At 35.2% G+C, this 27,923-nt stretch overlaps 1 protein-coding gene across 1 annotated transcript in view; it reads left to right on the forward strand.

The window, feature by feature from the left end:
* Nucleotides 1–27,923, forward strand: part of L3MBTL3 (L3MBTL histone methyl-lysine binding protein 3) — a 124,614-nt gene that overhangs the window by 68,648 nt on the left and 28,043 nt on the right. The window contains exons 13-17 of the mRNA XM_049771161.1: nt 8,275–8,351; nt 13,101–13,186; nt 14,748–14,858; nt 22,339–22,453; nt 23,818–23,920. Of these exons, the coding sequence (XP_049627118.1) occupies nt 8,275–8,351; nt 13,101–13,186; nt 14,748–14,858; nt 22,339–22,453; nt 23,818–23,920 (492 nt within the window). The remainder of the gene's footprint in view (nt 1–8,274; nt 8,352–13,100; nt 13,187–14,747; nt 14,859–22,338; nt 22,454–23,817; nt 23,921–27,923) is intronic.

Genomic DNA, 27,923 nt, shown 5'->3' on the forward strand with positions numbered 1-27,923 from the left:
CAGCAGATAAGCGGCAAAAAGCTATGGATAGGCCAGAAGTGGCGACGCCTGTGGCCTGGCTCGGCTCAGCTCGGCTCTGCTCCGGTAAAGCTACGTGGAAACAGCGGCCTGGAAGCGGCTTTTTGCAGCGAGCCTGGGACCCGCCCTCCAGATCAGGAGAATGAAATGGCTCAAGTTAACCCAGTTGAAACCCCATGGAAGAAAGCCATGTGGAGACATCAGCTGGAAGAAGACCAGCATCTGGACTAATGGTTTTTAGGTGAAGGGATTAAGTGGGTAGCCACATATTTTACACATAGTTGGTGATGGGGTAAGTTGTAGTTAGTGGTGTAAAAAGTTAGTTAAAAAAGGGGAAAAATAACAGTAAAGCCCAAATGAACAATCTAATTTAAAAACACCGCATGTAACTTTGCTTCAGGTGTATCTCTTCATTAAGTCAGGTTTTTTGCCAATTTAAATGTGTTTTATTGTTTTCCATAGTTAATATTTTCAATTGCAAAATGTTTTACTGTGTATTTTAATGTAATAGTCTATTTTCAAAATGTACGTTCTGTATTTATGCTTTTGTGCTTGTGTGTAGGGAAGGTTAATAGGAACAAAAAGTTCCCAAAAATAGTTTAAAGGTATAGGAACAAAAAGAAGTTCCAGAATAGTGCTTGGTAGAAAGCATTGAAAAAATTTTAAGTTACAGGTGTATGGTATATTTTGCAGAAATGTTATATTTTTGAAAAAGGCTAGTATGTTAATTTTCACTTTATTACGTTGTTGCTATGGGAATATTACCTGCCTTTGGCTAAAGGCGGAGTCAGGATTGCAAAAGCTTATTATCATTCATTTATGTTAAGGGAGGGGCACCCTGTGCTTAGGTTAGAAGTTTTTCTTTACATTTTCCTGTGATGCGCTTATGCACCATAGGGCGCATCTGGATATTATTGACTAGTTTTTTCTTTAATAATTGTAGACAATATTGTTGGTTTACTAAAAACAAATGGGGGAATTGTTGTGTATGTAAATATTTTAGGGGATTATTATGTTACTGAATCTACCCTGATTGGTGATTGTGCCCTACCCTAGGGTGTGACTTGGCATTCTGCCCCCACCCTAGGGTGGTACCTGATTCTGCTTCCACCATTGGGTGGTATCTGATCCCCCCCATTGGGTGGTACCTGATTCTGGGGGATAAAAACAAAGGGTCTGTGGAAGGCGAGGGGCTTTTAGCTGGAACTTATGCTGAGTCTTTGGACTTAATCGAGCAAAGCTAATATTTCCACAAGCCTGACTATCTGCGAGCTATTTACCCGCCGTTTCACCTTAGAACCATTGGCTGGACAGGGTGGCAGACGCGTGCTCCAAGCTGGAGGGGAAAGACCTCATCCTCCATCAGTCAACCTCTTCAGGGGCTGACTTGCAACAGTTTAGCTTTTGGCTATAATTTATAAAACCAGGGCATATTTCTCTCTAACTGGGAGAAATCATTTAACCTCTGCATCTTCATAAATTTAGAATTCGAAAATTGGTTCCCTTAATATAGTAAATAAAGGTTTTCTATGGGTTGATTCTCTGGTACCTGACAAACACTGAATTCTAACAATCTAAGTTTCTTAACAGCACTTACTGTTTTTTTTTATTTATTCTTTAAAGTTAACTTCTGTAGTGGATTAAACACTCCTGAAGTTCATTTGGAATAATAAACATCCACGAATAGCTAGAGTAACCCTTGGGAAAAGAGGCATCACTTTCCCCAACTATAAATTGTACTACAAAGTAATAGTCATTAAAGCAACATGGTATTGGAATAAAGACAGGCCCTCAGATCAGTAGAATAGGTTTGTGTACTCAGAGAATGTTACCCCAACATATAATCAATTCATCTTTAATAAAGGAGCAAGAAATGCACAATGGAGCAAGGAAAGCCTCTTCAGCAAGTGGTATTGGAACAACTGGTCAGCCACTTGCAAAAAGCAAACTCAGACTATCCTCTAACACCATGCACAAAGGTCAACTTCAAATGGATTAAAGACCTTCATATCAGACCTGATACCGTATAGTATATAGAACAACATATAGGTAAAGCACTCCATGACATTTAGACTAAAGGTATCTTCAAGGAGGAAACAGCACTGTCCAAGCAATGGTAGCAAAGATAAATAGATGGGACTATAGTAAGCTGAGAAGCTTCTATAACCCCTCAAAAAATAGTGACTACAATGGTATCCACAGAATGGGCTACCCATCAGATAAGGGGCTAATATTAAGATACACACGGTACTGACAGAACTCAACAAGAAAAAAAAAAAACATCTAACCCCATCAAAAAATGGGGAGAAGAAATGAACAGACACTTTGTCAAAGAAAAAATACAAATGGCCAAAAGGCACATGAAAAAATGCTCCAGGTCACTAATCATCAGGGAGATGTAAATCAAAACAAGGAGGCACCATCTCTCATCACAGAGACTAGCACACTTTACAAAAAAACAAGATCAGTGCTGGCAGGGATGTAGGGAGAAAGAGACTCATTCTCTGCTGGTGAGAATGCTACCTAGTCCAGCCTTTATAAAAAACAATATGGCAATTCCTCAAAAACTGAACGTTGAGCTCCCATATGATCCAGCTATACCACTCCTAGGAATATACCCGAGGAACACAAAAACACAATACAAAAAATGCCTTCCTCACACCCATTTACACCTATTTACAATAGCCAGAATCTGGAAACAACCAAGATGCCCTTCAACAGATGAATGGCTAAAACACTGGTACATATAAAAACCATGGAATATTATGCAGCTGTCAGGAGAGATGAAGTCATGAAATTTTCCTATACATGGATGTACATGGAACTATTATGCTGAGGGAAAAAAGTCAAAGGGAATGAGACACAGAATAGTCTCATTCATATATGAGTTTTAAGAACAATTAAAGGCAATATTGTAGTAATGACCAGAGATAATAGAGATGAGGGCTGGAAGGACCGGCTCACACTATGATGTTCACCACAAAGAGTGGTGAGTGCATTTAAAGAATTAACTTCTCTAACAACTATCATGGCAATGTTAATGAGTGAGAGAGGTAGAATGCCTGTCTCAAATACAGGTATGGGGTGGGGAGAGGCGGGCAACAGTGGTGAGAATGTTGCACTGGTGAGGGGGGTGTCTTTTTTTGTTTGTTTGTTTTTTCGGCCACACTCGTTTGATGCTCAGGGGTTACTCCTGGCTAAGCACTCAGAAATTGCCCCTGGCATGGGGGGACCATATGGGACACCGGGGGATCAAACTGTGGTCTTTCCTTGGCTAGGTCTTACCTCTAGCGCCACCTCACCGGCCCCAGGGTGTCTTTTTTATGACTGAAACCCAACTACAATCATGTTTGTAAGCATGGTGTTTAAATAAAGATATTATTTTGAAAAAGAAAAAGAATAATAGAACACCAAAAAAATAAAATAAAAAATTAACTTGATTTTTATATGTATTTAGATATATGCATATACTCAAGAAAGGAAAGAGGCATCCAGCAATCCAACAATACCAAATTTGTCACCATTATTTTTTCTTGATTATATTTCCCTTACTTACGTTTCTACATTTGAACACTAGATGGGACTAAGAGATGACTTGTTTTACAATAGTAACGGAAAATATTTCACAGGTTCTGATTGAATCATTTTTTGCTTAGTAAGAACATTAGTAAAATAGAAAAAAAGGCTACTTTTACTTTTACAATTGAGTTGACATTTTTGTTTAAGTGTTAACTTGATCAATATTTTGATAATATTAAAACACTTTGTGAGATTTAGGTAGTACAGAGCCGAACTATGTCTTTTTCTCCTTATTTGTAACTTATAGAGAAATCCAATAAAATTGTGACCTTGTAACAACTAATGTTCTTATTTAATTTCCATAAAGGTGGTAGGTCAATAATAAAAAAAAGTACTTGATACTTGTATTAGATTGGGAAAAACAATCAATGTTTCACATATTTTTAATTTTAATAAGCAAAATGAATTGAGTTCTTCAAAAACAGCTCTCAGATAAAATATCCCTAAAATAAATCATTATTTGTGATCTATAACTAGTTATTTCCTAGAAAAATATTAGTAGACCTAGAAATATTACTCTAGACTTTTATATTAAAATGTTTTATGAAGAAATGTTTTAAACCCAATGTTGACTTAGTGGTGATAATTTTCTTTTCATATTTTCAAACCAATGACACATGCGTGCATATAAACCTAATAATGTTTTAGAAAAAATGTGGGCAAGAAATAACAAAAATTAATATCAATGGGGTATTTTATGCTTTAACTATTTATTGAATGGTATTTTTTATTAAAACAAGTAGAGAAAAAATTTCTCGGTTGAGATTACATCAATTCTTTTGTATTATTGTTCAGGGCTGATTTCTATGACAGGTCCATTTAGAAAGTAGTGACTAATACATTGGTCTCATTCACTTAGAACATTTCTAAGCCATTTATTTCTTTTTTTTCTACTTAAAGACTTGTTTTTCATAATCTGCAACCATTGAACACCTGGTTTTTTGCTTGATTTCCCATTTAAAGGGTTATGCTGAGCGCCAGAGAGATAGCATGGATATAGGGTGTTTGCCTTTCATGCAGAAGGTCATTGGTTCGAATCCCGGCATCCAATATGGTCCCCCGAGCCTGCCAGGAGCGATTTCTGAGCATAGAGCCAGGAGTAACCCCTGAGCGCTGCTGGGTGTGACCCAAAAACAAAATAAAGAAAAAGAAAGAAAAGACAAAGGGTTATGCTGAGATTTCCTGATCTTTTAGGATGTTGTTCTTAATAGATGTGGTAAAGAGAAAGACTGACTTCCTTGTCATTTTCTAGAGTTTAGACTTTTATAGTGTTTCTCAGACACACACACATACACACACTCACACTCACACTCACACATTGGAAGTGGCTTTTTTCTAACACACACACACATTCACACATTGGTAGTGGCTTTTTTTTACCTTGTTTTCTTCCTGCCCAACTTCTCCCTACACACACACACACACACACACACACACACACACACACACACACATTCTCACTCTCACACCGTACATTCACACATTGATTGTTCTCAGTTTTCACCTATTTCCCCCTTACAGTATGTGATGTGTAGAGATTATTCCAAAGCAGTCTATCATACTTAAAATATCTTTAGGAAACTTTAGATTGAGAACTTTGAAATTGGTTTGTTCTTAATATAATTTACAAGAATAATGTGCTTTGGGTATCTCTAAAAAGGAGTATATTTTGAACATGGATTCCCTATATTTTAGAAAACCATTATACCACTTAGAAAAATGATCTACTAATTTCTTTTTGTTTTGTTTTGTTTTGTTTTGAAAGTTGGGGGGGGGCACATCCTGCTGTGCTCAGGGGTTACTCCTGGTTCTTTGCTCAGAAATCACTGCTGGCAGACACCGGGGACCATATGGGATGCCAGGATTCGAATCAATGACGGTCCTGGGTCAGCTGTGTGCAAGGCAGATGCCCTATTGCTGTGCTATCTCTCTGGCCACTGATCTACATTTTCTTAAAAGAAATTTTTGCTGTGATTAGTCTATAGGTATCAATATATTTTACAATCTTTTTTTTTTTTTTTTTTTTTTTTTTGGTTTTTGGGACAAACCAGGCGGTGCTCCTGGCTGTCTGCTCAGAAATAGCTCCTGGCAGGCACGGGGGACAATATGGGACACCCGGATTCGAACCAACCACCTTTGGTCCTGGATCGGCTGCTTGCAAGGCAAACACCGCTGTGCTATCTCTCCGGGCCCTATATTTTACAATCTTATAATAGCTTCCTTTTTTTGTTGTTTTGTTTCTTTTCTCTTTTTCTTTTCTTTTTTTTGGTTTTTCGGCCACACCTGTTGACTGACGTTCAGGGGTTACTCCTGGCTCTGCGCTCAGAAATCGCTCCTGGCTTGGGGGATCATATGGGATGCCGGAAGAACAAACCTTGGTTCATCCTAGGCTAGCGCACACAAGGCAGACGCCTTATCACTTGCACCTCAGCTCTGCCCCGTGTTTTGTTTTGTTTCTTGCGGCCACACCTGGCATTGCTTATGGCTTACTCCTGGCTCTGAAATCAGAACTTACTCCTGGAGATTTGGGGGGACCATAGAATATCACTGCTCCAATCTTGGTCTGCCGCAGTCCGCCGCATGCAAACCAGATGCCCTACCCACTATACTGTCTCCCCATTCCTGACAACTATTCCCTTTTAACTATACTTACATTTCCTATATTGTGTTTGCGTGAAAGAAATCTGAACTCTAGTTGGTTGAATTTTGCTTTCTGTGTACTGATGTCTGTGCTGTTGCATTTGAATACTGCCAGAGAAGAACTCAATTTACTGACTAGTTTAATTTGATAGTTATGACTGCTGACCTCGGATAGGCCTTAGCCCAGTTCCAGAATCTTTCTACTTGTACATTTCTTATCTATTTTCCCAGAGCATTTAATTTTCTCCTCCTCCCACTTTCTCCCCTAAAATTTTTCTCAAACTCCTTTCAATCCTGCCTCTCATTTGATAACCATACTTCCTAGATCACTGAGAAAAAGATAATCAGAAGAGATTCATATACCTCCATGCACTATTTTGATCTTTATCCATACACCAAATCTTCCTGTAACGGTTGGTTTATATGTACCCCTGCTCCTGCCTGAGTGGGTCCTGCTCTCAGCAGAGCATTCTGTTTCCTTTCATCCCTTCCATTCCCCTCTCCTAAATCAGTTATATTTCTCCTGGAAAGTATCATGCCATGCATACCAGTGCTCTCAAAGGAGGTAGTTATGTGAATTATCATGCCTGAGGTTGCCTTGTATTTGAAAATATATTTCTTGACTAGATCAGGTCTTTTTTTTTTTCTGTCTTAATTTTGTTTTGGTTTGGTTTTGAACCATACCTGGCTGTGCTTATTGCTTTACTACTCGTTTTGTGGTCAATAGTTCTTCCAGGGCTCAGACGACCATATGGGGTGGTGGGGATTGAATTCTATCAACTACAATCACCTTCCCTGCTGTACTCTTCTCTCTAGCTTCCCCTTTTTAAAAAGAAATTCTAAATCTCGACTTTTTAAAAGTAATGCAGACTGTCCATATATATCTCATGCAGCTTCCACCAAATATGTTTCTCAACTTAAAAATACAATACCTTTTCCAGAGTCTCATTTCTCATTTCTTTCTAAAACTAGGATTTCTCAGGCAAATTTTCTGTGGAACTGTCCTTCTTTCCACACTCCTTTTTTTCTAAACTTTCTATGTCCTGACCCTTTGCTCATTCCCAGCTCCAGTTTTATCAGCATTGTTCTTGTAAAGTATTCTAGTTCCTTCATGTGGATAACTTGATTAGCTCTGCTGCTTCTCTTCATTGATATTTAGCAAGCAACACTTGATTCCAATGATATTGTTTTCTTTCCTTTCTTTTTCCTCCATTTTACTTGTCATTTCTTCTAGGACAATTGGACTCTCACCACTTCTGTTCTCTCTCATATTCATTCTTTTTGTCTCTGTTTATAGCTTTAAAATACCAGACTAAATGCTGATAACTGCTAACTTTATTTTGAGTCTTAATCTTGGCTCTGAATTCCAAATTCTTGTGCTCTTGATTCTGTATTCCAAGTTCTATTTTTTTTAATGTATCATCTTCACCTGTTTTCCAAGCATTTAGGTTTGTGACAGAACTCTTTGTCACCATTAGAAATACCTAAGCCCAGGCTGACAGCTTTTTCATCTCAAGAAATTCTCTCAGGAAGTGGCAGTGCAGTCTTCTAATTACCAGTGTTCTAACTTGAAAATGCCCTTTCGGTGTCCATTTAGGCCATCATCAACAACTTGACAAATATTTGACAAGCCTCTTCTCTTTTTGTCCAATGTCATTTATTTTCTACAAAGAAGTCAGAATAAGTACTTTCAGCTGAGCATGTGACAAAATAGTAGAGCACTTTCCTTACATGTATGAGGCTATGGGTTTGATTTCTAGCTTTTTTGCTCAAAAAAAGTGTTTACTTCAGAGGTGGGGAGTTGGGCCTTAGAGGAGCTCAAGAGAACTGGGACTGATTGAATGTAAGACAAGAACTTTGCCTGCTGTCTTACACCATTTCTCTGGGACCAGAAATAGTTACTTTAAAATATCATATTATGCCATTCCTCTGCCTAAAGCCTTCAACAATGGTAGTCTGAAAATATTTTACTTTTATTGGTATTTGAATATTTATCCTGTTAATTGGAATTTTCTATATTTTTTATATAACCTACAGGTGTGAAGCAACTAGTCCACACATTCACCCAGTAGGTTGGTGTAAAGAACACAGAAGAACTCTTATTACTCCTCCAGGTTTGTGTTTATTGTGCATTTAATATCAGTCATATACTTTTGGGAATCAGCAGTGTTTTATCTGTAGAGGGCTAGCTAGTAAATATTCTTTTAGTTTGTGCACCTTGTAGTCTCTATCACAACTATTCAATACATTTTTGCCATAAAGCTTGCCAGAGGTAATAGGTAAATGAATCAGTTGTGTTTTAATAAAACTTTATTTACAAAATCTGGCAATAACCAGCAGGTGGTTGGTTACTGACCACTGACATACATGAAAGTATATAAGCATTGTTGTAGTGCCTAGGAATCACAATTTTTCAGTCTTTGAAAAACAATGGCATTTTAAAAGAAAAAAAAATGATTTGGAAGATCTTTCATTTCTCAAGTTGAAATCTCTAGACTTTACATTCACATGCATTTTAGAGTTTTGTCTGACTGTAGAAATTAAGTACCTAAGATTTTGACAAATATAGGAAAATGGGAAAGTGTATATATGGAATATTGTTTGTGGATCAAACCTTGACTATAGCTCAGATCACTTCTGCAATAAATACAGGGTTCACGTTTAGTGAGAATGTGAGGCTTCAGATATTTTAAAATCAAAATGTTTTTTCGTGTGATTCCTGATTCTATAACATTTTTTTACATCTTTAAGTTGTAGTAAAACTTAAAATCAAAAAACTTTAAAATCAAAATGTTTTTTCGTGTGATTCCTGATTCTATAACATTTTTTTACACCTTTAAGTTGTAGTACCTCTCGGTTCTCTTAAGTTTTTAACTATCATATACCTGACTCTGGTCACAAAGCTTTCTCAGCATTCTCCATTTTATGTCATTTGACTTCATGCTGTGAAGAACAGATTTTGTGGCAATTTAACATAATCAAACTGAGTGGTTAAGTATATGTTTGTTTAAGATGCTATGGCTAGTGCTGATAGCAAAAGACAGTCACTAGGTAACAAAAAGCAGCACTGTGCTATAGGGTGATGTTTGTTCAGAGTTTTCAGAATGAAAAAAAAATGCCTCCTTGTTTGCTAGCTATTGTTTTAGAAAGGTTACTCCCAACATGTAAGCAGCAGCATGTAAACACCCAGAGTGGAGCTTCAGATAACTGCTGGTATCGTTTTTAGTCTTGTCCTCAGTTCTTTGTTACTGTTGCTTAGTTAATGCCTGATCATTATTCCCTTGGAACAGAAATTCCTATGGTATGTAAGGCACTTTTTTAGCTTTCTCTTGTGACAAGGGAGAATCTTGTCCTGTTCTGATTTAAAAACTGTTTAGAGGGCCCGGAGAGATAGCACAGTGGCATTTGCCTTGCAAGCAGCCGATCCAGGACCAAAGGTGGTTGGTTCAAATCCTGGTGTCCCATATGGTCCCCCGTGCCTGCCAGGAGCTATTTCTGAGCAAAAAGCCAGGAGTAACCCCTGAGCACCGCCAGGTGTGACCCAAAAACCAAAATAAAATAAAATAAAATAAAATAAAATAAAATAAAAATAAAAAATAAAAACTGTTTAGAACACAAAAATTTTTAGAGAAACCATATTATGTTTTTAAAAATATTAGTTGATGAAATGTGGCAGCTTAGTGGTAGACTCCAGGCCTTGTATGTGTGAGCCCTTTGAGTTCAGACTCCAGCACACCACCAAAGAAAAAAAATTAAAAACTGAACATAAGGTATTGATGGTTTCATTACCCAAGTGTGCCTCTTGGGTAATGTTCAGTGTACAAACTCTGTTTGAACCCTCCTATGTGTCCTATGGCTTATATATAGCAGTACTCCCCAAAGCATTGTACAGATTTAATGCAATTCCTCTAAGATATCCATGACATTTTTCAAAGAAGTGGATCAAACACTCCTGAAATTCATTTGGAACAATAGACATCCACGAATAGCTAAATCAATCCTTGGGAAAAGGAATATGGTAGGCATTACTTTCCCCAATTTTAAACTATTACAAAGCAATAGTTATCAAAACAGCACAGTATGGAAATAAAGACAGATCCTCAGATCAGTGGAATAGACTTGAGTATTCAAAGAATGTTCCCCAGGCATACAATCAACTACTCTTTGATAAAGGGGCAAGAAATCCAAAATGAAGCAAGGAAAGCCTCTTCAACAAGTGGAATTAACATAACTGGTTAGCCACTTGCAAAAAAAGTGAACTCAGAACCCCATCTAACACCATGCACAAAGATCAAATCAAAATGGATTAAAGACCTTGATATCAGGCCTGAAGCCATAAGATATATAGAACAACATGTAAGTAAAACACTATATGACATTGAGACTAAAGGCATCTTCAAGGAGAAAACAGCACTCTCCATACATTTTAATAAATGACAAATGTTGATCACATATGTATTTTTACTATTATCATCTAAATTGCTCTGTGGATTCTTTTAGATCCCCTAACTAATATGAATCCTTTTCCCCACTTACTGTTGTTTTTGGACACAATCAGAGATCTGGTAAATAATGATTGCCTATATCTTCAATAAGTGAGTTATCCTTGTAAGTGGTGATGTATAAGGTATTATTGCTGGCTTTACATGAAAAATAAATGGCCATATCATTTTTTTCCTGAGCTTTTTTAATATACTACAAAAATATTTAGCTTTTTGTAAATATTAAAAATAATATATAATTTATTAAAATGTATGAAGCACACAATAGTGCCACTATCTCCAAAATTAATTAAAATAATAAAATGTATCTGATGTGTGCAATAAAGAGACTGCTTTGTAGATCCTCTGTTGGTGTTACTCTGTTTTATGGCTTCATGACATAAATATTAAAGTGTTCCTTCTCTGCTCGCTTTTCTCTAAAGACAGATTTTTGACTATGCTTCTCAGACACTTAAAAAGAAGACACCCTAGTCACTCAGTTCCCTCAGGCAGCTACCCTTCTAGGGCTCCTGCTGCCTCATTTACTAATCTCTTGATAAGCCATGCTAGCTGTCTCTTCTTGGTGTCCTCTCATATTTTTTTAAATGATTTTTATTTTGGGACTGAAGAGATAGCACGGAGGTGAGGCATTTTCTTTGCATGCAGAAGGATGGTGGTTTGAATCCCGGCTTCCCATAGCCTTCCCTGAGCCTGCTAGGAGCGATTTCTGAGCCTAGAGCCAGGAGTGGCCACTGAGCACTGCCGGGTGTGAAAACAAACCACAAAAAAAAAAAAAAATTTATTTTGAATTATCCAAATTACACTTTCATGCAAACTTTTTCAAAGTTTGAGTTAAAATAGAGATAACCATAGTGTTATCTCACATAGTGTAATTGTCATCATCTTCATGTCTTTACAGAAAACCATGTTTGTCGCTATACACATTAAGGCATACAAGTCAATATTAGCATTAACAGTGGTCCTTAAACTTTTTAAACAGGGGGCCAGTTCACTGTCCCTCAGACCGTTAGAGGGCCGGACTATAGTAAAAACAAAAACTATGAAAAAATTCCTATGCATGCTGCAATATCTTATTTTGAAGTAAAGAAACAAAACGGGAACAAATACAATATGTGGCTGGCGGGCCCTAGTTTGAAGACCACTAATGAGTTCAGGGTTTTTTTTTGTTTTGTTTTTTGTTTTTGTTTTTGTTTTTTTTTCAGGGTGGCAAGTTCAAAAAAAAGTATAGTAAGATGCAAAATTAGTATGGAATACAACTATACCCTTGATGTATGGAGATCCATTCAGCTTTGTCAGAAGATTATAGGTTTATTGTTTTGTGTAATATTTCTTAATTTGGGTCTACTTGGCTTTTGCTTCTAATCAAACTCAATTTATCCAGTATGGGCTGGAATGTCTCAGAAACAATACAGTATTCTATTTGTGTCCCTGTAGGTGACACATAATGTCAATTTGTCTTGTTACTGGTTGACATTTTCACTTTTAAATGAACAAAATGGTTTTTCACAGCCTTCTACCTATGCAGGTTTTTTTTCTGTAGAAGTTACTTTGCGGAAATTTTCTTTGAGACTATAGTAACTATAATGTACTTCATCACCTTATCTTATTCAGTATCTAATGATATTTCTAGTATTAATTATTATCCTAACAGCTGCTAACATGCATTTTTTATTAAATTTGTGCATAATTTGTTGATATTTTGCCGTCAGGTATTTCTTTTTCTATTTATTAATTTCCTTTATACCAGCGTAGACTGATAGCACTTTTGTCATCAATGAGGCATAAATTTGTTAGTAGAACTATTTATATTTATATAGCATTTTAATATTTCTACTTTATGTGTACTAAGCACATTTTTGCATATTTATTTAGTCATATAACATAATTCACACTTAACTTCATTTTTTATTTATGCAGTAGCAGGGATTGAAATAAAAAACTCCATGTTTTAGGCTTGTATTCTACCAATAAGCCAATTACTTGGCCTTCATATTTAACATTTTCACATTTACAACAATACAATTATCTATATATGTATGTAAGATATTACTAATAGAATTAAAGTTGATACTTTAAAAGGTATTTGTTTGTGTACCTTTCTTAGAATCTCTTTGCTTACTTATATAAATTGTATATATGTGCATAAAATTTTAATTAAAAGATTGATAAAGATTCATGATCAGGATGAAAGTAAGTTTATTACAAATTATTCTGAAGGTGTAACTAGTTTAAAATTATTGTACATATTAGAAGCATAAGATTTAGATTACAATGATAACAAATCTCATCATTTTTTCTAGCTCAGTGGTACTCATGATTATTTTGGTTAAATTTGATAGAATTTGCTTTTACTATTCTTAGGTTATCCAAATGTGAAGCATTTTTCTTGGGATAAATACTTAGAAGAAACCAATTCTTTACCTGCTCCTGCAAGAGCTTTTAAAGTGGTAAGATAATTTAATTTACATTTTGGTGAATTGAAATTTAAGAGCAGAGAAAGTGAGCGGATAAACTAGAATAGGCATGGAAATAGAAAAAGGAAAACATATTTCTTATAAAATTCATTATTTTGAATGTCCCAATTATCTCTGGGATTTTCATTCCTGTCATAAAATACTATCTTTACTTGAACTTCAATTTATCATTGGACAGTAAATTTATGTGTTAAGATTTGTGATCTTGTAACAAACCAGTTTTCTCAGATTATATCCTAAAAAAATCAATACAGGACAGGACATGAATTTCTAAGGGAAATTATATTTGTATTTTCTTTAGGGTGGCTTATGGTAAGTTTTCTTTTTTATTCTCATTTATTATAGATCTTATAATTCAGGATCTTTGGTACATACAACTTAAGATTCTAAACCAAGATTTCTTTCTGGGCAGGAATATAGGCAATACGGTGTCTTAAAATAATACTCCTTTTCAGAGACTTTTTTTTTTGAGGGGCCACACCCAGTGACACTCAGGGGTTACTCCTGGCTATGCGCTCAGAAATCGCTCCTGGCTAGGGGGACCATATGGGATGCGGGGGATTGAACCAGGTCTATCCTGGATCTGCTGCATGCAAAGCAAATGCCCTACTGCTGTGCTATCTCTCCAGTCCCTCCTTTTCAGAGACTTTTAAAATGTACATTTTACCATAAATCTAAAGGAAAACATTACTTTTATTATTTTTAGATGATGATGATGTTGATATGATGAAGTGGTCACATATGGCTGTGATTAGGGCTTACTCTGGGACCATTTGTGTCATTCCTTTCAGGGACATATACAGAACCAGGGTTGAACTGGATCAGCCACATATAAGGCAAAGCATTCTGCCCATTGTACACTCCTCAGCCCCTGATTTATTTATTTTATGGGACATCTGCTCTAAGTCTCATTAAAACTTCTAATCTTTCTGTTTTACCTCTGCCTCTTTAATGTCATTCCTCTCTATTTTTGAAAATAATTTCTATTGTTGTTGGTTTTTTTCTAAGACGTCTCCAGATAAAAAGGGAAAAAAATTTTGTCTTCTCCATGAATAAATAGTCAAAAATTTTTTTTTTTTTTTTTTTTTTTGTTTTGGGGCAGTGCTCAGGGCTTACTCCTGGCTCTGCACTCAGGAATTACTCTTGGCCATGCTCAGACATTGTATGGAATGACAAAGATCCAATCCAGGTGAGCCATGTTTTAAGGCAAGCATATTACATGCTATATACTCTTACTCTGGCCCCCAAACCAAAACGTTTTAAATTGTGTCTGAAGATACTGAACGTTCACTTTCTCTTTATGTGTATATAGTTACTGGCACTTTTTCTGTTGCCTAAGGGTTTGGACATGTGATTTAGGATATGGATTTTTTTTTCCCCAGAGAATGTGAGATTCCAAGCTACTTGAGGAATTTTGAGTTTGAAAGGCTAGTTCCCTCATTAATCTGTCTTATTTTTTTTAATCAGACCTTTGTGACATAAGCCCATATTTCTTCCTTTAAATATGAAGATACAATTTCTTTTCTTATGGCAGAAACCTCCCCATGGATTCCAGAAAAAAATGAAACTTGAGGTTATAGACAAAAGAAACCCCATGTTTATTAGAGTAGCAACAGTTGCAGAAACAGATGATCATCGAATAAAAGTAAGTATTTTCTTTCTCATCTATGTTTCAAGACATTTTGAAGTCAGCCACATGGATATTTAATTTGTGAAGTCCTATAATTATTAATGTAGAGAATAATATAAATTAAGTTACTGTATCTTTATAAATCAACATTCATCCAGTTTTTTCTTTATTTTATGCAGATTCTCTTTAATGTCTGAGAAATTGTAATATGTTGTATCATTATTTCTCTAAATACATATTCAATACACTAACTTGTACAGATATTTCTTCATATAAATATAATCACTTTATAGCAATACATTCTTTTTCAATGTTCAATTCTTTTGTTAGAGGAAGACCTTTTTAAAATAATTTGGGAGGCTGGAGAGATAGCACAGCGGTAAGGCATTTGCCTTGCACGCAAAAGGACTGTGGTTTGAATCCCATATGCTCCCCCGAGCCTGCCAGGGGCGATTTCTGAGCATAGAGCTAGGAGTAACCTCTGAGTGCTACTAGGTGTGACCCCCCCCCCCCAAAAAAAAAGAATAAAAGAATTTTTTAATTTATTTTATTTGGTTTTGTGTGCTCACTCAGCATTTCTCAGGGCTTACTCCTGGATCTGTACTCAGGAATTACTCCTGGCAGTACTGAGGTGAAACATAGGTATAATCAGTAATCAAGCCTATTTGCATGCAAGATAACAGCTCTAACTTTCTATCCTGTCTCTGGCCCCAGATTAAGACATTTTAGAAGAATATGTTGCCTTTACTATAAAGAAGTAAAAGGAAACAATTTTATGAATAAAATAATATTTTATTTAGATTTGAATTATAACAAAATCAAGTAATTGTCATAATATAAACACATCTTTAGGAAGATTAATTCAATCTGTTATGTCTGAATATAATAGAATAAAGTGTAGTAAATACCAGGTGATAACCAGAACTTTTTATCTATGGTTCTGGTCTCAGTATTAATTTCACTCTAAAATCAGAGTATGTGTTTTACTTTATAGGATTATTTAGATTTTCTGTGAGGAATAATAATAATTGAAATATCAGACAAACTCCAGATTTATATGGTGTGACAGTGTTGAGTCATTATTTGATAATTGTGGGTAGATTTATAAATATGGGAGATTATTGTCATTATTTTGGTCAATAAAGCTGAAGCTCAAAAAAATTAATAAATACTTGATTATAGTTAGTGTTAAAATTTAGTAATTTTCTTAAGCTGTAAAATATCAAGTTTATATTATAAGAAAATTAATTATATTTACATAAATCTAATGATTTTATGAGTCATAAGATAATATGTAAGAAATATATCATTTATCAAAAAATCAATTGTAAATACCATGGGCAATCTGTATAAATGTAGTCTTTCTATATACAACAGAGATTTTAATATTTATCACTTTTTTAAGGTTTTATAGTTCTATAGCACATTAGAAAATTCACAATAATGCAAGTCTGGTTTTGGGGTTTTTGAGGGGTTGTTTGGTTTTGATTTTGGAGGTGCATAGTGGTAACTCTGGTTCTGTACTCAGGAATTACTCCTGGTGGTACTTGGAGGGCAATAGATGTTGGAGATCAAGCCCAGGTCAACTGTGTGCAAGACAGGGTGCCCTAATCTTTGTACTCCATGCCCCAAATCTGGTTTTACCATCTTTTCAGTGTATTGTTCTTGATAATGTAAATTGTAAAGTAAATTATAACATAAATTATATCAGTTTTAGGGATTTAAATATTTTCAAAGGTGTGGGGTTGTGCACTGAAGATCTGCCAGAAAGAACAAACCTTGACCAGCCCATACAGGTTGAGCTGGTAATGCTAGTGAGCAAGCCTGACTAACTCACAGCGATGTTTTGCGGATCTAAGGGAAAATATTTTTGTAAATAATCTGGACTAGCAAATAATACAGAATTAAGCAATATTTTAATCTAATTTTTAAATGTTTTTTAATGTCAGGTTGGTAAGAATAAAACAACTTTTGTTTTGGGTGCATGAAAACATTTTTTTCTTAAAGTGAAGATAGTAAAATAAAGTGTCTTAGCTTTTCTAAAGAGCATCAAAGAGATAGGTATCTTGGAATGTTGCTTACCCTTTAGAATTTCACTCTTAGGGATGTATGTTAAGGAAATTACTAAAGACAATAGGCAAAGATAAAAGCTACCTGGAAATTAGACTGATGCAGTTTATACTGTGAACAATCAGTCTGAGAGGGGAAAAAAAAAAAAACTAAATATTTTAGGACACTTACTCTTGACAAGTGAGATATTCTGATTTCTTAGTATATATACATACATATATTTATATTTTTGCTTTAATATTTTACAGAATATGTATATAAGCAATTTTAGAAACTTCATACCAAACTAATGACAGTATTTATCTCATGGGGATTGGTTTCAGGAATATATTTATTTTAATAATAAAGAAAATAGATTAATTTTTTCTATTATCTCAGAGAAAAGTTTGGTCCAGAATGTCAATTAGGCATTTAGAAAACTTAAACTGGAATTTTAAGTTTGCTTAAGTTTGTTTCTAGCTGAATACTCTTTGCGATAAAATATTGCAGTTATTTTTTAACACCCCCAAAAGAATTGACTCTGTGGTTTATAGATGCTAGTCATCTTTTTATAATTACTGATATGGATTTCATATCTAAAGGCTAACCATTGGATGCATATTTGTGTTTATGAATACTCAAAAGGTCAATAATCAAGTAATAATGACTCATTACTCATCAGCATCTTCTGAGAAAATAAAAAGCTGTCAGCAAGAGTTTTTCAGGGCCTGGAGAGATAGCACAGAAGTGTTTGCCTTGCAAGCAGCTGATCCAGGACCAAAGGTGGTTGGTTCGAATCCCGGTGTCCCATATGGTCCCCCGTGCCTGCCAGGAGCTATTTCTGAGCAGACAGCCAGGAGTAACCCCTGAGCACCGCCGGGTGTGACCCAAAAACAAAAACAAAAAAAAGAGTTTTTCAAATAATATAATAATTCATTGCAGAAACCTCTTTTCTTTTAGAGAGGTTGCAGAATATATTAAGTTATTAATGCATCCTAATATTTCAGATTTATTTGATAGAATCAATTCATTTTTAAGTGATTTTTAAATTTATATTATATCTTTTATATTTTGAGTTGCTACAGTTAATCATTTCTTAGATTTTCATCTGGTATATCACATGCTGTTGAAGAAAAGTGAAAGAAATATTTTTTAGCTCAACGTTCTTTTTAGTCAGTAAAAATACAAACAGTTCTACTTTCTATTCCTTCTTACCTTAAAATCTACTATTTCTGAATTCATCAACTTTAAATATGGTTTATTTCCTTCATCTAAGGGTAGTTTAAGACTTATATCTTAGCATCTTTGTCTTTCTCCTTTCAATAATATTTCATGTGGCAGTGTTTCTTTTTCTTCAATTTCCTGGAAGAGCCTAAAAAGGACTGTGAGTGGGTCCTTTTAAAAGGTTTGAAAGAATTTGTAGTGAATCCATCTGGCCCTGGGCTTTTGAGTTTTGAAAGACTTTACTTTCTTCAATAGTGATGGCTTTGTTCAGATAAGCTAGATCATCTTGGTTCAAACTGGGGAGGTTATTAGAATCCAAGAATTTATCCATTTTTTTCTAGGTTCTCTTATTTTGTGCCATACAGTTTCTCAAAGTAGTTGCTTTGAATTTTTGTAGTATCTGTAGTATCTCCCTTTATTTGTGCATTTTGCTAGTTATTAATTGGTTTTATTTATTTACTCCAAAACCCAACTCTTGCTTTCATTGATATTTTGAATTGTTTTATGGATTTCCAATTCATTAATTTCTGCTATGCCATTCTCTTCCATTTCTTCTTTCAGAGCTAGTAGGTTTCAGCCTAGTTGACTTATCAAGGGGTGACAGGCAGTGTTGAGGTATCCTATCATCATCATTATTATTATTATTATTATTATTATTATTATTATTATTATTATTATTATTATTATTATGTGTTGCTATCGATGTCTTCTTTTAGATTTACCAACCATTGTTTTAAATATTTTGTTCGTCCCTTATTGGTGCAGATATGTTTAGAAGTGTGATGTCTTCCTATTGTACATATCTCTTGATTCTTAAGAAATGTCCTCTCTGGTCGGGTGGGGAGGAGGGAGACTTGGGACATTGGTGATGGGAATGTTGCACTGGTGATGGGTGGTGTACTTTACATGACTGAAACCCAAACACAATCATATATGTAATCAAGGTGTTTAAATAAATTAAAAAAAAAAAAAAAGAAATGTCCTCTCTGTCCCTTGTAACTTTTTTTTAAGTCTACAGTCTGTGTCATCTGATACTAATATGGTCTTTCCAGCCTTCTTAAGGGTATTGTTTGCTTGGATTATTGTCTTCTAACCTTTAATTTTGAGTCTATGTTTGTTCTGACTATTCAGATTTGTTTCTTGTAGGCAGCAGAATGTTGGGGATTCAGCTTTTTTTTTTTTATCCATTTTGCCACTCTGTCTCTTTTTTTTTTGTTTGTTTTTTGGGCCACACCTGGTGATGCTCAGGGATTACTCCTGGCTATGCGCTCAGAAGTTGTTCCTGGCTTGGGGGACCATATGGGAAACTGGGGGATCGAACCGCGGTCCATCCAAGGCTAGCGCAGGCAAGGCAGGCACCTTACCTCTAGCACCACCGCCCGGCCCCTCCACTCTGTCTCTTAACTGGTACCATTTATCCATTGATGTTGAGAGAGATAGTTGTCATGGGATTTAATGTCATTTTTCTATAGGAGTTTGGTATGTCTATTTATATGTCTTGTCTTTTTTTGTTTTGTATTGTTTTGTTTTTGGGTCATGCCTGCCAGTGCTCAAGGGTTAGTTACTCCTGGCTCTGCACTCAGAAATCGCTCCTGGCTCAGGGGACCATTTAGAATGCCAGGGATCGAACTAACCTCGGTCCTAGGTCAGCCGTGTGCAAGGCAAATGCCGTACTCCAGCTCCTAGTGGTCTGTTTTGTTTTAAAGTAGACCTTTTAGTTTGTTTTTTAAGGCTTGTTTTGAGTCTGTAAAATTTCTGAGCTATTTTTTATCCATGAAGCTATGTATGCTTCCTTCAAACCTGAATGTGAGTTTGGCTGGGTGAAGTATTTAGGCAAATCATTCATTTCTTTGAGTTTTGTCACTTAATTCCTTCGCTGCCTTTGTGTCTTGAGGGTTTCTTGTGACACATCTGCTGTTACATGAAAATGATGAAAGATGCTCCTTTGAATGTAATTTCCCATTTTAACCTTGTTGCTTTCAGTATTCTATATCTATTTGTGGAATTCATGATTGTGACTAGAATGTGTCTTGTGATGCTATTCTTTGGGTCTTTTAGTTCCCTCCACCATAGATATTGCCTCCTCCTTGACCTATTATTTACCAGTCCTCCTGAAGTGGAATGATTTCTTCTAAATGCCAGTGCTCATGGCCTTTTCATTGTTTGTTGGTATTCATTATTCTACCATCATGTTTATTTATATCCCACATGTGAGAGAAATCATTCTGTGTGTTCTGCACGCAAACTTCACTCAATATGATAACTCTGCAGGTCTCTCCCCCATGACTTTATCTTTTCTTATGGCCAAATAATAATATTCAACTGTGTATATGTACCATAGTTTCTTTTTCTACTCATCTCTTTTTGAACACTTGATTTGTTTCCAAATTTTGGCAATTGCTGATGGAGTTTTAAGGATCATAAGGGTGCAAAAGTCTTTCCTCCATTTGTTTTTTTGGCCCTTAGGGTGTATTACAGAGAATTCCTGGATCAAATTGAACCTCAATTTCTAGGGTTTTTTAGGCATGCCCATATTGTTCTCCAGAAAGACTGGAGTAGTTGATATTCCCACCAAAATTAAATCATTCAGAATATTTTTTCATTTGTCTTTTGGCTCTTTGTATTCATCCTTGAGGAAGTTTCTGTTCATCTCTTCAACCCATCTTTTGATGGAATGTGGTGTCTTTTTTCTTGTTAATGATTGTTAGGTAAATAATTTCTCCCACTCCATGAGTTAACTTTATATCCTGGTCATCATTTTCTACAAGGTGCAGAAATTTATTAATTTAGTGTGACCTCACTTATTTAGTTTTTCTTCCAGCTTTATCCTTGAAGATGCCTGTTCTCTGTATACCTTATGGATTCATATCTGATATTAAGGTCTTTAATTTACTTGATTTGACTGAAACTATTTTTTCCAATCTAAGGATGCTAATGAGTTTAACTTATTGAGTTATTGTTTATTTCCTCTAACTTTGCATAGTTCAGTTTTATCTTTGCTTCCATGGAGCTTTACTTAAATGTCAGCTTCTTAAATCATTGAGGAAAAGGCACTGGAAATTAAATGGTTGGTTTTCACAGATGGGATTTATTGACTAATAGGTTTCACTGTCAGATAAGAAAGCAAAGAACCAGCTTTTTTTTTTTTTTTTTTTTACAAGGAAGTGATTTAGTTTGTTGACATGAGTCCTTTCTTTGGTGCTTTTCAATTTTTGCCAATTACCAGGGCCTCTAGTTAGGACAGATTCAGCACTATCGGAGTTTTCGAACTCTTGCCTAAACCTTTAATTTTCCATCCAGTCCATTACTACCTGTGAATAACAAAAAAAAATTATATTGGAACTTTTTTTACTAAAAAATATAATTATAGCAATTCCATATGTAATTTTATCCTAAAAAATTAAAAGGAAAACATGTTAACAAGATATGAATTCACTTTTTGGTGACCTAAAGCGTTAGCAGATGGTAATCTATAAAGATGTAAACATTTACCACTCTGTTAAAAGCTCTTCTAAAGATATTGTAATAATTTATAATAGGAAAGAATCTTAAAATGTGTATAATTGGTATTATCGATTGACTCTTAAGTAGAACATTACATTTTGAAAAATTTGTATCAGGTGAATTCCAGGATATTTTACATTAATTTGAAAATTTTCATCATTTTTTTATTTCTTAATAATCTTCTTCACTGGGGCTGGAGCAGTGGCTCAGGCAGTTGGGCATTCATTTTGCACGTACTAACCTAGGACAGACTGTGGTTTGATCCCCTGGCATCCCATATGGTCCCCCAAGCCAGGAGCAATTTCTGAGTGTATAGCCAGAAGTAACCCCTGAGTGTCACAAGGTGTAGCCCAAAAACCAAAAAAATAAAATAATAATAATAATAATAATAACAACAATCTTCACTATTGTTTTATTCATTACTTTGGTAATATTTGCTGTAGTTTCTTCATAATTATATAAAGAATTATGTGCACCACTTTCTACAGTATTATGAAATATACATATTGTATCTCTAGACATATTGCTACCAAATTGCCTTTAGTGAGACATTTATGGATGGTTTGATAATATGTTGAAGTTAGTTAAAAAGTATTTTCTTTACTCGTATTGTGAAGAAATAATTTAATAATGAAAACTATTTATTTGGTAACATATAAATAAGAAGGAAATGAAAATGGAACTTTCATTTGACTGTCAATTTTCTTTTATAATCTAGGTTCATTTTGATGGCTGGAATAGCTGCTATGATTACTGGATAGATGCAGATTCTCCTGATATTCACCCAGTAGGCTGGTGTTCAAAAACTGGGCATCCTCTTCAGCCTCCTCTAAGTAAGAGACATAATAACAAATAAATGTTAATATATTCATATATAGCCTATTTGATGTTTTCTTCACCAATATTTCTGCTTCTTTATTGTACAGTGACAGTTCATTCTTTGAGACCCTTTCATTTTATATACTTTAAATTACCTAATCATAAAAATATCTAAAGGAAAAAATTTGTTTCTGAAATAAAAAGACATGCATAGACCTTAAAAGGTTTATTTTTAATTTATATTGATTTTTCATCAGTTAAAAATTAGTGCTGAAAATTTGGACTCATAGATTAATGCATCAATATGAATGTCTGTTTTTTAAACTATTACCATTGGGTGAAACTGGTCAGAGTGTACAAAGGATCTCCCTTTTTATTAATATTTATCATTGCAGATCCACTACAGTTACCAATAAATACCAATAAAAGTTTACTAAACTGCATTTTTTTAAGCAGTGTTCTAAAAACTTCAGATCTTAGTTTTGGAGAAAAAAAAAACGCACTGTAGAAAACACATGTATAAAATTAACGTAATTGTGAGATTGAAAAAATTAGAATAATCTCATATCCAAGGACTTTTGCTTCTAGGTGACATTTTTATAAGCTGTATAAGGGAACAAAAATATATAGGCATGATAATCATTACAGTACATTTTAAATGAAAAGACTTAGTAACAGATAGTTGTTAAATTTAAATTATGGTGCACCATACAATATTACTATACTACTGATATAAAGACTGTTCCTGTCATAAAGACAATACTGACACAAAAACTTATTGAGAAAGAATAAGAAATAAGTCAAAAAGTAAAGATTAAGGAAGAACATTTCAGAATAGTATATACATCTATGTGTGTTTGTCACCCATCAAAGTGACAAAACCAGAGAAAACAGTATATGTAACCGAAAGCTTATATTGGAATGCTGAGAACAGTCATTTGGTGACAATGTACTTTAACAAACATGGTCAGGTTTGGGAAAATTGCCATGAAATATGCAGTATCTTGAATGGGAGCTTGTTTTGAATTCTTGTGTGGTTTTTCACAAGTGTGCATTGTTAATGTATTATGATGTTTTAATAAAAAATGCATAGAACCTTTTTACTAATTTCCAACGTACGTATCTCAGTAGTGCGTGAACTTTTTGAAAGGAAAGTTCATATTTTAGTCAAGAAATAGAAACTTAAGGTGCTTTTAATATTTATAGAACCTCCTTTGTTTTTCTTTTTGTTTATATGTATTAATTTAAAAAACTGGATATTTGGGGAAATATCTTTTTTTCTATTCTGGTCCAGACATTTGTCATTTATTAGACTCTCATAATCTTTTGATTAGTGCTCTGTACCTCTTTTTTTTTTTAATTTTCCTTCTTTTAATAGGTCCCCTAGAATTAATGGAAACTACAGAGCATAGTGGATGCTCAACCCCAGGATGCAAAGGGGTTGGCCATTTTAAAAGAGCAAGACACCTGGGCCCCCACAAGTAAGTTATGTTTCTGCTCACTTGTCCCATATTTCTGGAGGGTTCCTGTGTTATATGGATGAGATAATGGATTTTCGGTGTCTTGAATAATGTCATTTTATTCAGTGTGGTTTCATTATCAAATGTGAGTTCAACCAAAATACCTGACTGAAGTTTTATGGTCTCCCTATTTCTGCGTGAGTTTTCTCCAGGGACCCTGTTTCCTGCCACATCCAGAAATGTATATGTGCATTACTTCACTGGCATGTCTCAGTTGTCTCAGTCAGAGTGAATGTGGATATATAGGGGTATACTCATTCTGTTGCCCTTTGAAGTAACTACATACTGACATTCACAGAACCTATGAATTCAATGGAATTATAAACTTGTCTATAATTTAAAGCAAATGGAAGATAACAATATAGGTTTCCTATAACAAAGATAGGTTCTCACTTTATGCTGAACTGCCAGATCAGCTTTGCTCACCCTCCACCTTTAACTGGTATTATCTTGTTTGAAAATGAAAAATTATTGTTTTAAGAATAGATGTGTGGTCAAAGCTATAGCGCAGTGGTAGGGTGTTTGCCTTGCACGCGGCTGACCCAGGATGGACCACGATTTGATCCCCAGCATCCCATATAGTCCCCCAAGCCAGGAGTGGTTTCTGAGTGCATAGCCAGGAGTAATTCCTGAGCATCACTGGCTGTGGCCCAAAAACCAAAAAAAAAAAAAAAAAGTAGACGTGTTTTATGTCTTTATCAAAAAGATTGGTGATTTTGTGACCCTAAGAACCTACATTTGCTTAATATCATTTTGCCCATTGTAAAAGTGATTTCGTTGACAACCATATCATTTAAAGTTTCAGTTTCTAAGGATGATCAACAACAGCTTTAAATGTAAGGGCACACCGAAGGCTAAAATAGTTTGAACTAATTTTAAATTCAACCCATAGGAAATGTGGTTGCCAAGGCAATCCTGTAGAAATTGAAGTGTATATCTGTGTAGTTAAATCTTTCTGAGAAAAAAATATTTTCTCAGTTTAAAACAATTTTAATATGGCTATTTGGCAGGCGTGCGTGCGTGTGTATACATGCATGCCACCTGACAGTTTAGAAGTAGCTTCTTAGTCAGTTTTGGTTGATCATTAATAGTTAAGGAAAAAAGGATAAAAACAAAAATATTAGGTGAAGAAGATGAACAATTTGAAATGAATATGAAATTATTATGGTTTAGCTGTGAAATGAAATGAGACAGAAATCATTCAAACATGAGTACTAGTTTTTCTTAATCCCTCTGGAACTTTACTTGTCTTTTAATTTGGGGAGACTTTCAAGCAATGCAAAAGGGCTACCTATCAATTATAGGGAAGTGTTGCAATGTCAGGGATTGAATTTGGCCTGGGCACCAGTTTTTTAAGCTGTCCTTCCATACTCTACCTGAGATTGCTCTGTGCTCAGGGATCATTCCTGGCAGATCTCATGGAACCAAATATGGAACCAAGGTTTGTTGGGTACAAGATAAGTGCCCTACCACTATACTGGTTTTTTGATCTCTTAACTAATTATTTAAAGAAAAGTTCTATCATCAATTTGGATACAAATTAAAATAATATTTTAGTTAATATGTGTTCTAATTGCTGCTTAAATGGATTGCTTAGCAGCAAAAATGACAGCAGCATTTATCTAGTTTGTACAAGTTTTGACTTTCTTTATGTAAAATATCTAAAGATTGCTCTCCCTGTTTCTCTAAGAAATAATAGGAATTATAAATTGGCTGGATGTTTTCATTTGGAGATGGTTTCTCATTTCTGCTGCTTATCTTCCTTCTGCAGCTCTCCTTCCTCATTCTTTATGACATTCAGTATGTTCCAGAGTGAAAATTCTGGATATGGATAAGATGACAGACACCCATTAAAATTTTTTTCACCATTTATGTGACAGCAAACCAAAAGTCAGGAGTAATTTAAATTGAGTTATAATGATGCACACCTGAAACTGAGATAATGTTAAAATGTAGTTTTACTTTAGAAAAAAAAGTTATTAACTATTGGGGGCCAGTGAGATAGCTCAAAGGGCTGGATTCTGGTTTATGTGTAGGAGATTTTGGTTATCCATGATCCTACATGCTTCACCAGATTACTACTAGATGTGGCTTTGAAGCACCAGAGTGAGTGGTGTCTGAGCAACCGTGCAGCCAAAAATATTTTTAAAAAAATTACTCAGTTTGGGGGATAGCTGAGTGTCTTAGAGCACCTAACTTGCAAGTGCATGGCTCAGATTTTATCTCATGTTTAGCCAAATGTAGTCAACACTGACAAGTTGCCTTTTTTGTTGTGTCTGATGACTATGCTGTCTCAGACTTCATCCCTGCTGCATCCAGGTGCAATTGGCAAAAAAGAACAGTGCAACCCCTATCAGTACCACAACTCAATATGGAGCAATCACAGCTAAGCATGTATGTGACTTCGCATCCCCACCAAGACTTTGTAACTAAAACCATAAGAGGAAATGAGGTGGGAAAAAGAAAACCACTTTTAAAAAAATGAGTTATACGTATGTCTCCCAAGATCCTAAAATTGATCAGTATAGCAGTTGGATTATTTTTCAGACATTGACATGTGTGTCAGAAATAATTCCTTGGTACACTAAATTTGCAGTACATATTCATATTCTCCTTTTTGCAGATGTATTTTTTATTTTTTTCTTTACACGAATACCTACCATTTATTGAGCAACTGTATTCTCTAATTGCTTGACCTATCTTACTAGCCCTCTACAGTAAAGATACTATATTTCTCCAGACGGGGATGAGGTCACTGTTTACTGTGCCTTGCCTAGCACAGCTTGTGTCAGGGAGAACTGAGGCTTTCACTTTTGTCCATTGTATTCATGTCCATTCCCTCACAGCTCCATAAAAGAGTCATAGATCAAGGTTGGAGCAATAGGTTAGGGCACTTGCCTTGCATGTGGCTGACCCAGGTTCAATTCTCCACATCTTGTTGCATGAGCACATTTAGGTGTAATTCCTGAGTGCAGATCCAGGAGTAAGCCCTGAGCATCACTATATGTGGCCTAAAAATAAAACCAAAGCAATCACAAACCAGCCTTCCAAAACTATGGACTAATGGGTCTGCATAGCATGTATATGATTGAATTAAAGTAAAAGACTCAAACTAGCAAATAATTAGTAAAAATTGACGTAAGCCCTTTCTGTGGTCAAGCCACTGAACCATTTGTTGCACTTAACTGGCTTTTATAAATTATGAAAGCTAACAAGTTTCTTTCTCTTTTGATGTTATGAGGACTGGTGTTGAATTGTAGACAAGCTTGGGTTGCTGCTTACACTTTTTGTTGTGGTGATTGCTGGGGGAGCCATGAGGGTGTGAGCACTCTTACTCGTGATTGCACACATTCTGGATGTAATGCTAACTAAGGGGTTGTTACAGTGCTCACCTACATGTATTTCAGGGTTAAGAAACCCTGGCCATGGTGCTCACACATCACTCTAATTGCGATGCTTACCAGGGGTCACATCTTCTTGACTGCAGTGTGGCTCGAAGTTGCTTGTCGCACCAGGGATTATGAATAGCAGAGTTGCCAGCATTGGTCTAGGAACATGTGAAATTAAACTTAGGCATTCATATTTGCAGAGCTGTATTAGCCATCTCTAACTCCTCAAAACAAGAACAAAAAAACTTAATGAGTGAATACTAACACTCTCTGAGGGTCTATCAGTGAATTCTCTGGAGAATTTCTTCAAAACTTAGAAGAAATTAATTGGAAATTAATTTTTTAGGGGAATAGAAAAAGTAGATCTTAAAAAGATAATAATAGAAGTAGACATAAAAAGACAGGCATTGGTAAGGAGCTGGGTTTATTTCCTTGCCTTTACATAAACCTGGGCAGAGTTGGTTAAATCGAGCTTCAGGGGGATGGATACCAAGAGAACTAGTGGACAGTATTCACTCCTGCCCTAGTTTAACTTTTCCTTTTCTCAATCCTTTCATCTAGCTTTTCTTAGTTCC

This window comes from Suncus etruscus, chromosome 4, assembly GCF_024139225.1.
Source record: "Suncus etruscus isolate mSunEtr1 chromosome 4, mSunEtr1.pri.cur, whole genome shotgun sequence".
Taxonomy (NCBI): Eukaryota; Metazoa; Chordata; class Mammalia; order Eulipotyphla; family Soricidae; genus Suncus; species Suncus etruscus.